This window comes from Phocoena phocoena, chromosome 11 (genome assembly GCF_963924675.1).
Source record: "Phocoena phocoena chromosome 11, mPhoPho1.1, whole genome shotgun sequence".
In the NCBI taxonomy this organism is placed as follows: Eukaryota; Metazoa; Chordata; class Mammalia; order Artiodactyla; family Phocoenidae; genus Phocoena; species Phocoena phocoena.
The window spans coordinates 73,056,349-73,071,965 of record NC_089229.1 but is presented as its reverse complement, the minus strand read 5'-3'; the positions used below and the strand labels follow the sequence as shown (position 1 = coordinate 73,071,965).

General features: G+C 33.3%; 1 protein-coding gene across 2 annotated transcripts in view; it reads right to left on the bottom strand.

The window, feature by feature from the left end:
* The window catches only part of KIF21A (kinesin family member 21A), a 159,586-nt gene that overhangs the window by 13,314 nt on the left and 130,655 nt on the right, over nt 1-15,617 (bottom strand). Inside the window, exons 23-30 of one of the 2 annotated variants that reach the window (XM_065887231.1) lie at nt 15,012-15,072; nt 14,583-14,637; nt 12,105-12,316; nt 9,640-9,747; nt 8,103-8,231; nt 5,453-5,491; nt 4,777-4,788; nt 1,324-1,460 (exon numbers count right to left, since the gene is read on the bottom strand). In XM_065887231.1, the coding sequence (XP_065743303.1) occupies nt 1,324-1,460; nt 4,777-4,788; nt 5,453-5,491; nt 8,103-8,231; nt 9,640-9,747; nt 12,105-12,316; nt 14,583-14,637; nt 15,012-15,072 (753 nt within the window). Of the gene's footprint in view, nt 1-1,323; nt 1,461-4,776; nt 4,792-5,452; nt 5,492-8,102; nt 8,232-9,639; nt 9,748-12,104; nt 12,317-14,582; nt 14,638-15,011; nt 15,073-15,617 lie in introns of both variants that reach the window. The other variant, XM_065887230.1, reaches the window with a different exon arrangement.

The following is a 15,617-nucleotide window of genomic DNA, read 5'->3' as shown; positions in this document are numbered from 1 at the left end:
AAATAATTATACAAAATTTTGAAATACACATATCAAGAGAATCTTGTTTCAAATTGCTCCTGAATTTAAAATGGCAATCCCAAATCAGCCTCTTTGAGACATTTTGCTTTGATCACTCTTTTACGTACTCACCACACTCCACATGTAGGAATACACACACCTTTCTTTTCCAGGAGTCACTGATTGATTTCATTTTTGACCCAAAAACATAATCATAAAACTATTCTATTTTTTTTACATGCTAAATATCTAATTATCCTGGACTAATAAATTTAATTTGAATCATTAGAAAATTCTTTTACAGAGCAAATTTTTTAAATTGGGGAATTACTTGCCATTATTCACAATTCACAAGTTCTAGCTAGACTTTCCCCTCACCTTGTAACATCCCTAAATGCTAAAAAGCTTTGACTAGCTTCCCAAATTCCTGTACATGCTTCCTTCTCACTTTTCTAACCTCACTGTCCACCACTGCCCCTAAATATACTCTACTTTTCAATCCAACTGAATTTAGTTTCCAAACCCACTTCTACCTCCAAGTCTCTGCTTACACTGTTCTCTAATCTTGGTTGTCCGTTCTTACCTGTCAAATCCAAACAATCCTGTAAGGTTCATCCTAAATGCCTCCTTATCAAAGCCTTCCTTATTTTTCACAATTTAGCATAATCTCTCCCTTTTCTGAAACCCCGAAACTCTTTGTCTATAACTCTTCAAATCATTTACAGTTAATTTCTAGTTGCCTGCAATTTCACCAAAGGGGTTAAGAGTGCAGGTCTGGAGATGAGTAGACCTAGGTTTCTAATCCTGGCTCTTTCACTTACTAGTTAAGTTTATCTGGGAAAATTATTTAATTTCTTGAATCTTCAGCTTCTTCATCTGTAAAATTAGGATGCAACATGTATTTCATTGGGTTTATTGTGAGAATTAAATGAGATAAAATTTGCATAGTCTCTGACATAGAGTAAGTGCTCAAGAAATGGTGGTTGCTACCCATCTTATTCTCTTTACCACACTGTACACTGTAATGGCCTTTTGTAGATTTTTATATAGCCTGCATTACTAAGCTCAGTGCTTTGTATGTATTAGGTGCTCAATTACCAAAAGGAGATGTATTCCCTCACCATTCTATTCATATAACATCAACACAAGTTTTACTTTCTTCCCAACTATGCAATGGTTTTATATTTTATGTAATTCAGGAGTTGAATGAGATTATCTCTCAGATTCTTATGTGTCTTAAGCAGTTTGACATTTTTAAAAACTGTTAAAATGTAATCATTAAAAAAAATATGTTAAATATCCACATGGCACAACTACTAGCACCTTTTGATCCAGTGAAGAGAAGATCATCAGTAGAATCCACACAGAGCACAGCTTTTGTATGCCCTTCAGCTATGTGAATACACTGAAGTGGAGAAGCTCTGATTCCTTTCAAAGCTGGAAATGGGTTGATTATGCCCCTGAGGTGGGGGAAAAAAATAAGATTTACTTTAGTAGCTATATCATGAAACTACTTTTTATTTTTTTCTTTGGCTTTAAGAAGTCTTTCTAAATAATTAGTATTGTAATAAAATCCAGATTGCTCCCTTGCCTCTTTTTTAAGCAAAACGACAGAGACAAAGTGTGAAATTATAATAGTAGTGTTGGAGTGCATCAACTAATTAGGCATCAGCTAGCAGGTGCATTCTGCAAACAGCAAAGTCATGATAAATTGGATTTTTTTATTAACAATTTCATCTCTTCAAAATTTAATGAAGTAATATTGGGAGTTCTTCAAATATAGTGAATTATGAAAAATGAGAAAGCATAAATGATGGATAACTGGAAGATGTGACTATCAACCTGGAATGAGACTCTATGTCAAAAAAGACATTCTAGAGAAAGTATAATACATACCACCTAAAATACTAAGGAAGCAAATTTCAAACAAATTTGAATAAATACAAGAATGATTGCATAGCCTGAAATTCTAAAGGGAGAATGGCTCAAAAATAACAAAAACTTTTAAAACTCTAACAATCTCAAAGACGATTTTTAAAAAAGAGTAAGATTTTTAAAAATATTGATGCTCTTTTGGGAGATTTCTCATAATTTTAATATTTCTGGAATTTCTGCTTTATGCCACTGGACTATGAACTATGAAAATATAAAATTTATCAAAACACTGTCCCTATCCCAAAGGAGGTTAAGACAGGATCTGAACTGAAATAATTGTATTGGGAAGACTAAAAATGAGAGTGAATTAAGAAATGATAAATATATAAGTTGGATGTATCTTTTCTCAGAGCAGGAAGAAAAATTATGTTGAAATATGTCCATTATATAAGACAGATGGCATAATGTTAGGACAGATTCAGCAATAAAACAAAGCTGTCTGTTTCCATCTTCCTGATGAAGGAGAACAACCTTTAAGATATGAGGGACAGAAATAATTAAGAAGAAATGTAAGCCCAAGATACATTAGATCTGACAATGAAGAGTTATTCAGTGAGTTCAAGTATTTCTGTTTTTAAATCATTAGATCACAGGGTTGTGAAAGTATATACCATTGCAGAGGCAAAATCATTGTTGGTATACTAAGAGGATCAATAAAGGGGATAAAACATGTAGACCCAATTTTCCAGAAAGGAGGAAAAAAAGTGGATTTCAGAAATTACAGATGAGTAAAACTTCTTGTTGAGTCTCATAGAGGAAAATATTAAACAAATCATTACAAACACTTAAATGCTCATCAGTAAGAGATAACATCTCACAGGGGAAGGTCCTTGTAGAATTAATAGGCAGGAAATTAGGGGAATGTCATATTCACAATATATGTTGATTCCAATAAGGTCCATACAAAAAGCTTTTCAAATGATATCCCTATGGACATGGTGGGTAAGTATGAAACTGTTGTAGTAAGGTAGTTCCAACAGTGGCTGAAGAGTCACCCCTAAAGAGTCAATGTTCCTCTCAGTCTGGAAAAAGATCTTCAATATCTAGTCAGTCTTTCCCCAGAACTCAAGACAGATATGGCATGTTTATTAAATTGATATATTAAAGAGCTGTATTGTCTAGAAAAATTACCGAAAAAAATCCATTTAAGTAAGTACTTAGCACTAAAATATTCATTGGATAAAATTTAAGCATAAAATTTAAGTTGAAGATAGAACAGAATGCTCCAAGTAGGAAAGGAGCTTAATTAGATTTTAAAAGCTAAAGAAATTTGTTTATTGAATACAAGATCAATGGATCAACAATTTATGATTCTTCTACCAACACTTTCAATGACTTGTGCAAGTAAGTATTTCAGGAGAAAGAAAGCAATAGAGCTACTATATTCTGCCAAGGCCACATCTGGAATGAGGCTGAGTTCCAGTTGCCACATTTTAAAAACAGCTTTGAAAAATCAGAGATTTTCCAAAACAGTGGAAGCAGAAAGAAGGATCTGCAGACTATATCATATTAGGAACAGATGAATCTAAAACTATTGAGCTGATAAGAGAACCTTCATCGGAGAGAGCATACAAAAGCACAGTTAAATAGCTGAATATTTAAAGAGCTGGCACATACACACAAAAAAGGTATACTGGATTAAATCTAGCATAGCTCAAGAGGGCTGATGACAGACCAATGAATAAAAATTTAAAGGAGGTAAATTAGGCTTAGGATTTAAAAAAATAAACTTTATTTTTGGGGTTTAGTTATAATGATTTCAAAAAGTGAAGGGAGTTCCCCATTACCAGAAATAAGACCAGGAATTGTTACCACATGGGTGTATAATTACAAAATCCAAAGTATTATTTGCATTCACACATCAATTTGAGATTCTTGAAATTAATGCTCAGTAACTTGTTGGCAATGTAAGAACTTAACCAGATTAAAACTGAAATGGTAGCAAAACCTCCTCAAAAGTCTAAAACTGTCATTTTGAAATCCTATCAATATTATGTGGGGTTTATAGCTATGAACTGAAGCCATCAAATTATAACTATTGCTTCAAATGTTGAAAAGTTATGACCTAATGCATAGTCAATTGTTGCTCTTCTAAAACATTAAATATATATGTATGTATATTCTAACAAGCTGATTATAAAGAAAAGAATTAATGTTAATAACCTAAGAGCTGTTTTGATCTGCATTTAATGACACAAATCATCCTAAGAAAAAAGCTAAACAGTACCCTTGGTTATTTAGCACTTGGTTATTTAGCACTATGTCTCCAAAAGAGTTCCTTCCTTCAGATTACTATCTTTATCCTAAGAATCTATTAATGTTTCCTGATGATATAATGTGCAACACAATTCTGTCATGTCAAAGGTTGTAATATTACAAAAGTGAATATTTGCCTCCAGTAACTTATGTATGGCATAGCCCTAGAGACCAGGATGTCTCTTTTTCATTCTTATGTGTTTTATTTATTCAGATTTCTGAAGAAAAATAATTTCAACATTAAATATAGCATCATATTTATTAGATACTGAAAGATACTCTCAAATATTCAGAATGTTAGAGTTAATATTTTATAGAGATTACCTTATACAAAAGGTAATAGAAAAAGTACAGAAATTGGAAACATAAACCCATGGTATTTCTTTCTCTATTAAAATTAATCTATCCACATTCTGAAGTATATAAATCAACTTTAAAATAGTTTAAGTTAAGTTTAAATATTGCAAACTTATACAACAGATCTGATGTGAAGGGGAAAAATGCTTATTTCTGATCCATGCAAAAACCAGTAAAGTCTTGTAATACTGTGAATAAGATTAATTTCCTCTCCCTTCCCCTGCCTACCTTCTGGAGGATCTACTGATGATCAGGAAAATGGCCACATGGGAAAGAAGTGCAAAGAGAGAGGAGACAAACTGATTAGTGGGAAGAGGAAATGAAAGGAAAAAAGAGAAATTAGGGGTCCAAAAAACCCATAAACATGAAAAAAATGCCACATTGTTATTTGAAAAACAGCATCTACCAGTTAAGACGATTTATTATGTTTTAAAAATTCTTTTACTTTCTGTATCTTTCTATATTTTAGGTACCATAGCATCCTTTTTTTCCCCTAGTATACCTTTTTTTAAAATCACAAATCCTGCCATAAACTTTTTATTTAAAATCGATAAATCAACATGAAAAAACACCTTATTCACTTCCCATGCCTTGAGGTGGAAAAACCCATTAAGGAGCAAACCTTTACATTAATTTTCAAAGAACTTAAGTTCTTTAAAGAAAAGTTTTAGGTTATAGACAGAATACAAATAGCACAAATTTTAATGCTATCATATAAAAAAGTTTACCACTACTTTGAAAGGTATGGTCACAAAAATATATTAAAATTAGTGTTTAAAAACATCAGTGCATTTATATGGTTTACAAGTTATGAATGCAACAAAAATGAGATTTGTTTAAAGTTTCTAGGAAGGCATTTTAGAACATCAATGAAATGCCAGAACGTAGGAAAGAGAGAAAGTACCTGTGTACCTCCGACAGAGAGGAATCACTTTCATCAGACCTACAGTGAAAGAGTTAGAATTATGAGGGAAAAGAATACAGATGTCAAAAGGTAAAGACACTGAGATTGAACTGACTCAACAGTATGAATACCAGAAATACAGCAAACATTTCCTTTACAGTGCCCTGCTTTTCTATTTGCACTGGATATCAGCAAACTCAGTGACAGCTAAATTAGTTAAAATTTTGTGCTTATGTTTCCTACCAAGATTTTGGGGGAAAAACTTTCTATTACTGATCCACAGAACCCATCTATCCTCACTTTCTAAAATGTAGGCCCTGAAGAGGAACAACATCAAGCAAGTGAAATACATCACTCCAAGACTCTATTTAATTTGACTAGTACTAGAAAAAACTTTCAGTTTCAGTAGTCATTAATGAACTTTATTCCTCTTGATAATTACTTTAGATTTAGACTCTCATGTGGAAGTTGCACAAATACATTATATGTTTGCATGGAAAGCAAATCATTCAAAATTTAATAACCTTTGTGTTGTTTTTTTTTTCTTTGGGTCACGCGGGCCTCTCACCGCCACGGCCTCTCCCATTGCGGAGCACAGGCTCCGGATGCACAGGCTCAGTGGTCGTGGCTCACGGGCCCAGCCGCTCTGCGGCATGTGGGATCTTCCCAGACTGGGGCACGAACCCGTGTCCCCTGAATCGGCAGGTGGACTCTCAACCACTGCGCCACCAGGGAAGCCCCAACCTGTGATTTTAATTCATCTCAAAAACATGGAGTTCTTCTGATTAGGCAGTCCCTCAGTAATAGTTGGGAGGTTTTACTGGGATTTTAAATACAGGTGAGCCACTCCTGTCAGCCTTAACCTGAAACCTCCAGGACTGACAATAAGTCTGGTTATCGTGAAAATCTATTTAGCTTGTATTATACAATATCCTTGGGAAGAATGAGGATAGAGTGAGTGCTGGCATATTATGTAATCAGAAATAATGTGTGGGACCTACTTCTAGCTGGTGAAATATGCTAGACTCAAAAAGGAGCCCAAAGAAAGTCATTAAAAAGGTAGGTGAGGGGCTTCCCTGGTGGCGCAGTGGTTGAGAGTCCGCCTGCCAATGCAGGGGACACGGGTTCATGCCCCGGGTCCGGGAAGATCCCACATGCCGCGGAGCGGCTGGGCCCGTGAGCCATGGCCGCTGAGCCTGCGCGTCCGGAGTCTGTGCTCCGCAACGGGAGAGGCCGCAACAGTAAGAGGCCCGCGTACCGAAAAAAAAAAAAAAAAAAAGGTAGGTGAGTTTTTTGAAAGTGTAGTCAGTTATTCTAAGTTTTAGTTTATAGAGACTACAACAGAGTCAAATGATTGGTAGGTAGCTCATAAACTATTTCAGTAAAAAATATGGAACTATAATTAGATTGTCAAGATTATCAAAAGACCAACAGAAAAATTTTATGACTGTGAATGCAAGGGAGACAAAATTTAGTAATTCTTCATCATCGCTAGTGAAAATGGACTTCCTAAAGACATTCTTAATGTTCTTCTACTCTTTCTCAATTAAATGAGAGGTATGATTTAACAATGTTCAAGAGTCTTTTTTTAAATATATTTAAAAAAAAACCTATCTAGATCATTTGAAAGGACATGTCATCTGATTAAACTATATTAAAACCTAATTTTAATATAGTTTAATCTAACTGATTAAACTATATTAAAATCTAATCAAAAATGTTATCCATAAATTAAGTAGATTAAAGAATCTTTCAATATGATGGCGTGTCTCTCTAAGTCTATAGAGCCATTTAGCATGATCTAAACATGCCAGACAGATCTTAAACAATACCCTGTAAATTTCAGAAATTGTTGATATATACAGGGAGATTATAGCGTAGAAAACAAAGAACTGGTGTGGGATACTGAATATCAAGTACATATACTATCCAAAATGCTATCATTCAAAATCAAAGCAGAAAGTCAGTTAATAAACACCTTATGGCAACACTGTTAGTATGAAATTCTTGCAAGAGAGATTCTGGCTCAGTGTGGGAATATTTTTTCACTTCAAATTTAATGAAAATTATATTTTCCATACCCCTCCAACTTCTCTTCCCCAACAACCCACCCTGAGTTCTACCCCCTCCACCCATAAAGGTACTCTTCTATCCCAAGAATACAGTTACTCAAGTTTTGTGGTGGATTTGTAGAACAACCAAATGATAACAACATGTTACACATAAGGCAATGCTTTTGTAAGCTGTTATATCCACCAAAGGTAAAATAATTTGCCTCTTTTCAATGCAGGCTGTCTGGATTAGAGGCTTTTATGGGCTCAATGAAGCTGAAAAATCCCAAGAAATTTAACTTCAAGTGGTCTCAAAGATTTTTCAATTCCAATTTACTTGTAGAAGAAAAGGTAAGACAAGTGCTCAGTATAGCAATGCAAATCTATAGCAGGGAATAATGTTCAGCAGGAAAATTAATTTCTCTAATTTTGTCTATATGGTTCATTTCCCATTGGAAAAACACATGAAATATGGCAAGAGTTCACAAGTCAGACTCCATCTCCCACACAGAGAGAAGGCTAAATGTTTTCTACAGACTGTATTGAAAGGTTCAGAATATTATAATGAATAATTGGGGCTCTTTTACATAATGACTTACTTATCCTGCTGAACTGATGTGTTTCCCTGAGAAACAGTAAGACGATTAAAAACATTCAGTTCATTACGGGGCCGGCTTGGTGGGGAAGAAGGAGGTGAAAGACTAGCCTCTGAGGTTCCAGAATCTGAGCTACAAGAAAAAAAGAACATTAAATAGGTGGCTTTAATTGGCTTTGATTTGTTAGAAATGTTGTAAGAAACATTTTTTTAATAAAAGCTTTTCATTATACAATTCCTTCCTTTCTTCCTCTGTTCCTTTTTTATAAGATAAAATGCACTCTGAACAATTTAATTAAAAATTTTTTTCCACTGAATCTTGTTACATTGGCCACAAGATGGCACTAAAGAAAAAGTTCTGTCTGCTAAAATCTAGTCAGTATAAATAAAGCAAGCCAAATTTAAAATGATACAATTTTAGAGTTGAGAGCAAGTTGTTCACTTTACAGATGAGGAAAGAGACCCTGAGAGTTTAAGAGGAATTTGCCTATTCAGTTGATTCATTCATTTATTTTTAAATTACTTATTTGCTCCATCCCCTATCTCCTACTTATTCTTAAGACATTCGATTCAGTAGAAACAGGTAAATTACATCTTTAAATACAGGAAACAAGGATGATTAGAAGAGCAACTTCCATGACATTCACATCAGCTAAACCAGTGGTCAAAGTAGAGAGTGTGCATGTTGGTACAAGGGAGGAGGATGGTATAAGATCATCCACTTGGGTACAGAAAATATATGAAAACTTCTTTCATAATTATTTTTATGTTAAAGAAATTGTCTTTACCAATACTTAAATATAGATTAGCATTGATATTCCTACTCAAGAACATGTCAGAGATCTACCTGCTATATGCAGCTCCTTAGGAGACCTGAGGGAGATCTCAGTGTGCCACAGGGTAGAAAGGTAACAGTGGCTCTAACCCATTTATAACTTTCTGTGTGTTGTGGTGTTGCAATTTACAAATGTCCACGTAAGTGGACCATTAGATTATATTGTGTACTATTAAGTAAACTAACCCTCACAAAACACACAAATAGCTTTTAAAATATTTCAACAAAAAAACCAATTAAGGATAATACCAATTTAAACATAAAAGAACAGCAAGAAAATGGCACAAGTCACACGTCTTCTAACACTAGATTTTTGTTAACCACTTTAAAGAGGTGAAATCAATGTCAGTTTTATCAGATGACAGTCAAAGTTAATTTCAAAACTTTCTAGAAGACTATTGGAATTGTAGTTTTAATAAACTTCTCCTGAAAGGTATATTAACTCCAAAATGATATGCACAAATAATTGAAAAATAAATCAGACTATATGAATGGGGACAAGTGCTCAAATTTATTTACAAGTATGTGTTACCAAGAAAGACTACTTATACAAGCCAACAGCACACTTGATTGTCTTGATTGGTCAAATCAGTCACAATCCCAGAGTCAGTCTGAATATGGAAAATAATTTCACTCTTGTGCTTTAGCATCTAAGTGCATCAGACATTTTATACAATCTAGTAGATAAAAAGCATGGGTAACTTACTGTTTTTGTTCCTTGGCCTTTGATTTTTCCCCTTTCTCATATGCCTTTCTCCTTGTTAGAGGGGAAGGCTCTGGTAACTTTTTTTCTGATACAGATGACTGTCTGGAACTAAGAGAGAGAAAGGTTCTATAATCATCTAATTTTAAATATATACATATAACTTTGGCAGATACTCAACCTAAATATTTAATAGATTAATAACTGGAACTTGAGAAAGATTATTTGGAAAAAAGAAATAGAACTAGGACAGGAAAATATCACATGAGTTATTTTAATTAATGGGAGCTTGATAACTATATATTTAATTTTTAAATTGGCAATTTTGTCAAATACATACATGCCCATTATCTTTGAATGTAAACATCAATGCTATACTGCCAAATAGCTAAAATAATTTTTTAATTTTAAACATTAAGTGTTTAAGTTTGATTAGAATTGCTTCAGTTGAAGAAAAATTGTCTTTATAGTTTTGCAAGAACAAAAATATTAGAATATCAGAATATGAGAAACAATGAGATTTAATGAATTAATATTTACACAGTCACAAAAGAATACTACAGGTAATCACAAAAAACTACAATTATTTTACTTAACTAGTATTTAAGTATTAGTTAGCTATATCTATTTTAGTACTAAAAATATTTTTGTTTTATTATAGACTTTAAATGTTCAATAGTGGCTATGTAATTAATAATTTAAGACTATGATTGTTGTGTACAGTGGTAATGAATTTTAATTGAAAAAACTGAATTTTTTGCTATACTTGACTAGTTTTATTAATAAGGAAAAAAACCACTAAGGAATTAGCAAGCAGGATCCCCAGAATGGGCTTACAGTGATTTCTATTTGAAAGTGAAAACTAAATATAATTAAACTTCACGTGCCTGATTTTTCTAATAAGAGGAAATCACATTTTAGAAGTTCTGCATCATTTAAATCATAAGGCCCACTTGAGTAAATTCTTTTACTTTATGCAATGGAAATCATGTAGTAATGGGATATAAGAGTTACTGCACCAAGCACATGACCAACTTTTAAATTTGTACAGAATTACACAAGCATCTTAATTTATGAAAACTTGGATAATAAGTCATGTGAAGAGACAGTGTCTAAAAGACATTTTCTACAACCTGTCATGAATGATACATTTTTAAAATGAAAAACAAAAGGGCAAAAGGAAGGTATTACCTGAATTCTGGATTCCAGGTCATAGATTTAGTCTTGAAGTTCCAAAAGTCTCTATTCATCTGATAGACTAAATGCTGAACACATAGGAGTCTCTAAAATCTGTTCTCAGTTCTATATCACTACCTTCACCAAAAGCAATTCTTCCAGTTATCTTACAAAAAAAGCACTGAAGCCATAAGCTATACTGGTTAGCAATCTCTAAGAGCAAATCTAATAGTTAATTACATAAGTCACCTCAAGCACATGCAAGATAGTTCTGTCATTAAAACTAATTTTGGAACTAAAGGTAGCAGATGGGCTTACTGAATGGAAGACAGTGAAAATATCTTTATAAGATGAAAAAAGTTATGGGAAACAGATGTTCAAATTAGGGTGGGGAGTATGACATACAGAGTCATATAGTATGAACCATTTTTTTGGCAATATTTCCCAATGCAATGATGTGTTCATTCAATAGATCATCTGCTAGATCACATGTGAGAGTTAGTTTGGAAAAAAGCCATTAAAAATCTTTACCAGTGAATGACTGATGTAATTTTAATATAACTAACAACACACACACACACACACACACACACACACACACTGGCCTGTGTAGGGAAATCTTTGTTCTCAAGATAATAATGAAAAAATTTTAAATAAGATTTGTTTTGAATGGAACATTTTTTGTTAAGATTATCATAGAGAGGAGAGGTAGTATTTCCTCCTTCAAATCTTTAATAATACAATATTTATACCTTGTGTGTACACTCATCCCAGACATGCAATGTGCTTCAAGGCAAAGAATTAGGAAAATTCAAAATGTATTATTTGTAACTGACATTTGTATTTTTCTTTAAAAGTGTCAGCAAAGGTTTACTATCTTGACCAGGCTCTTAGAACTAGGATATAATGTAATTTAGAGTAAATTTAAGAATCTTTAAAGCTTCTGTTTTATATAATGGTTTTATAGGTATAACTTTAATCTAGTTTAGGTGTTTCTAAATAAATTTTTTCTGTAATTCACAACTCAGCCTTTATAAAAATTATAATCTTTAAGAAAGACCCTAAAACTTAGAAATAAGACAAAGCAATTCAACAAAGAACATCTCATTTAAATTATTTTGAATGTCTAAAAATTAGGAGACACAACACCTAACAGAAATTACTTTGAAAACTAGAGATCTTATTTACATAAATTTTAAAAAATAGAAATAAGAAATTAGCAACATGCATTTTTTAAAAAAAAAAAAAGAAAGCCAAAAGAAAGGAAGTTAGTGTAGCTGGGCCAGACTTACATGCTGCCTATCTTAGAAGGGAAGCCAGATGGGGGAGGGAGCTCTTTTTCCCTAGCAGAAGTACTTGTCTCTGTATTCATTCCAATCTCTTGCCCTTCTGCAACAGGTGTAAGAGGGCCAGGCAAGGAGGCATCTCCTGTACTAGTGTCTGAAGCTAGTTCACTGCTATCTGCATACAGCAATTCCATTTGAGTGGTGGTTCTCCTTCGGGCCTAGTCAGAGAATGGAAGGAAAAACAATCATGTGCAAATTTTCGCAGGGAAGATGATTAGGCGATATTTAATATTAGTTTAAAATAGGTAAAACATTTAGCATGTCTTTTCCTAGCAAGTGTGTCAAACATAACATGTAAGATAGTGACAAGCCAGAGCTACAGCCAGATAAGACCTTTAGAGGCCATAATAATAGCCAACATTTCTGTTGGGTGCCAGAAATTGTTATAAATACTTTACTATATTAGTATATACTATCATTATCCCAATTCACAAATGAGAGAACTGAGGCACAGAGAAGCTAAAAGTCCAAAGTCACACAGCTAGTAAGTGGCAAAGCCAGATTCAAAACCAGGCAATCTGCCTCCAATATTATTGTGCTATACTGCCATTCATCGCCAGCTCCCTCAACATATCATTAAAAAAAAAAAAAGAAAGAAAGAAAGAAGAAAGAAATTAAACCAAAAGATACTTGCAGGGATATTCAACTAAATTCTGATGTTTCCCAGGCTTAGATGATTTATTTAATATAAATTTTAATTTCATTTTACTATCAATTTTTACATCTGTTTCTCCTTTTTTATGACCCTGCCCCCCTGATGCTTTAACTGGGTGTTTAATCTGCCTGCTGGATATCTACCACCAGTCCATACCACCTTTTGTCAGCATGGTGAGGCAGGTGAAGGTTATTTTCCTAGAATCTAAATTTACCATAAGCATTCCCTTCCATACTCCTGAAAAACCACTGGGACTACCTTGTTGTTAACGCTTAGAGTTGGCTGCTATCGCTAATGTATTAACAGATAATCAAGGTGTTTACCAGATTAGAAACTCTAAAGGGCAGACAACCTGTTTTATTCAACTTTGTATCCCCTGCATTTAACATAGTGCTGGTAAATATCTATTTAAAATATATACTCAACTTCACTTTTTCAATGAGTGAAAAATAAATAATATGAGAACCTTTTAGGCATCTTTGCAGTTCAAAAGGAGTGGTAGATAATACCTGAAAACTTTTGGAAAGAGAAAGCCCTGCAGGTCAACCTTTTACCCTGTCAGTTCTCCCTACTGCAAATTGAGTCATTTTCTTGGGAATTCCGAACCACGGTGGGTTTTTTTAGGAGATGACCTTTAGGCTACCACTTCACATTTCTCTCTGGCTTTCACAAGGCCTGAAAGACCAAGTTACCTTAGGAGATTCTCTCCGCCACTTAAGACTGGATCCAAACTATACTCGAATCCTCTCTTTGAGTTTGGGTAACTTCTACTTAGTCACTTAGAATAATAAGACACAAACCACATGTCACCAAGCCAGTACCTCAAGGACCATACATAAAGACTGGAGATGTTTTTCAGTTGGCTAGCCCAGTATTTTAAAGATAAGGAAATTCTCCATTAAAATCCATATTTAAAGCTTCTCTTTAAAAAGTTGAGGATCTGGTAGCCTTAGGCCCATATTCCATCATGGCAAAAATAAGCAGTAGTTGAGTGGTGGCTATTTGCTTTAGATGCAGCATGTCCACTTCAGGTAATCATAATAATCCCTAATCCCTATTAATTACCTTACATCCAGCCAAATTACTCATTTATATTACCTGGCTAACCACTGTGGGCCTTAAATCCATCCTGTCCATTAGCACAGTACTATTCTTTTGAGTCCTGATTTCATCCATTCATTCAACAAATATTTACTAAGCACTACAAGAATTCTTTGTTTTCAAACATCTTAAGATAGTTAATTCATCTAGTACCAATGTTACCAACACTCAATCTGAAATAGACCATGTGTTTCTTACACATTTAACAGTATGTATCCTTTATTTTTTTAAGCTTCACAAATGTACATTATAGCATCAATTTTCAATACAAAATGATGATTAAGAGTTGGCCTATTCAAACCACCTCAAGACACAGTTAAACAAAATAAATAAGGAATACTTGAGGACATACTAGAATGTTAAAATTTCAAAAATCTCCTGTCAATCTAAATTATTTTTAAGGATTGTTTTCCATAATCATATCTTATCTAGTAGAAAAAGTACAAGAATATAGTAAATCACAAGTTTCACAAAGGAGCAATTTTTCAATATAAATTTTTTTCAAGGGGGAATATGATAAAGAACTAAATTTCTTACACATGAAATCTTTGGTAAAAGCATGCTTACTTGCTGACCTATTAAGAGTCAAACCTGAGGCCTATGTGATTAATAGTGACAATAAAGAACAGCAGAAAAAATGTTTACCTGGTATTTTCAATTCTCCTTACCTTGTTTTTAGGTTTCACTTCACCACAAAGCTTCATAAGGTCTGAAGAGAGTGAGCTATGTGGAAATAAGTAATTAACCACATGATTAAAAGTGAACTTATAGAAAACTGTATGTCCTTTAATGAGTACAAGTATGGAAAAAAATTTATATGCCTACAGAAAACACAGAAAGACAATATTTAAAATCAAAATAAACTAATTAAAATAGTCCATTTTCCTTCCTTAAATATCCCAGTATTTTTATTTTAAAGTTTTTGATGGTTAAACATTACTTAGTTGGGCTTCCATATTACTGTTTCTAGTTCTCTTCACTTAGCCATAAAATCCAAAATTATTTGTTTTATGGTAATTCTTTGATGCACAGGATAAAAGTATTAAAAATATTACAGAAATAAGTCAAATCTATTAAGTTTCTAAAGCCTCTCTTACCTTCCTTCTGATCCTGGGCTGTTTAAAGGTACATCCTCATCAGTGCTGTCCTCTACATTTTCTAAAAAAATGTCCAAAATGTAAGTATTATCCACATGTCACAATTTGAATGATGACTGTAATCCCTATTCTATAATAAGCAACAGCCCAAGTTCTCTCAATATGGGCACTTTGGTTTTAGTAACTGAATCAAATTAGAAATGTAAAAAAATATTTCTAAGAAACTCCTTTGATTATATGTCCTGGGATGAGAAAAATATGTTCAAAATAGGAAAGCTATGAGTTGAATGATAAAACAAAGAACAGCATTCACAGGATGGAAATGAGATCATGTATTTATCAGAGTATGTATAATTATTTATATATTTTTCAGAGTATGTATTTATCCCGCACCATCCATTTATCCCATGTATGAAAAACCACTGAGTAAAACACAAGATTAAAGTAAATGCTGCATGCGCTCCCTTTAATGTACTGAGCCAACTTCAAAAACTACATAGGTATAAACATAGTTGTACTTTATCAGTATTCCAACTTATATATTTTCCTTTATTTTTGTTTTCAAGTAGAGAGAGAGCATGTGTGTGTGTCAAGGTATTCAGGAGT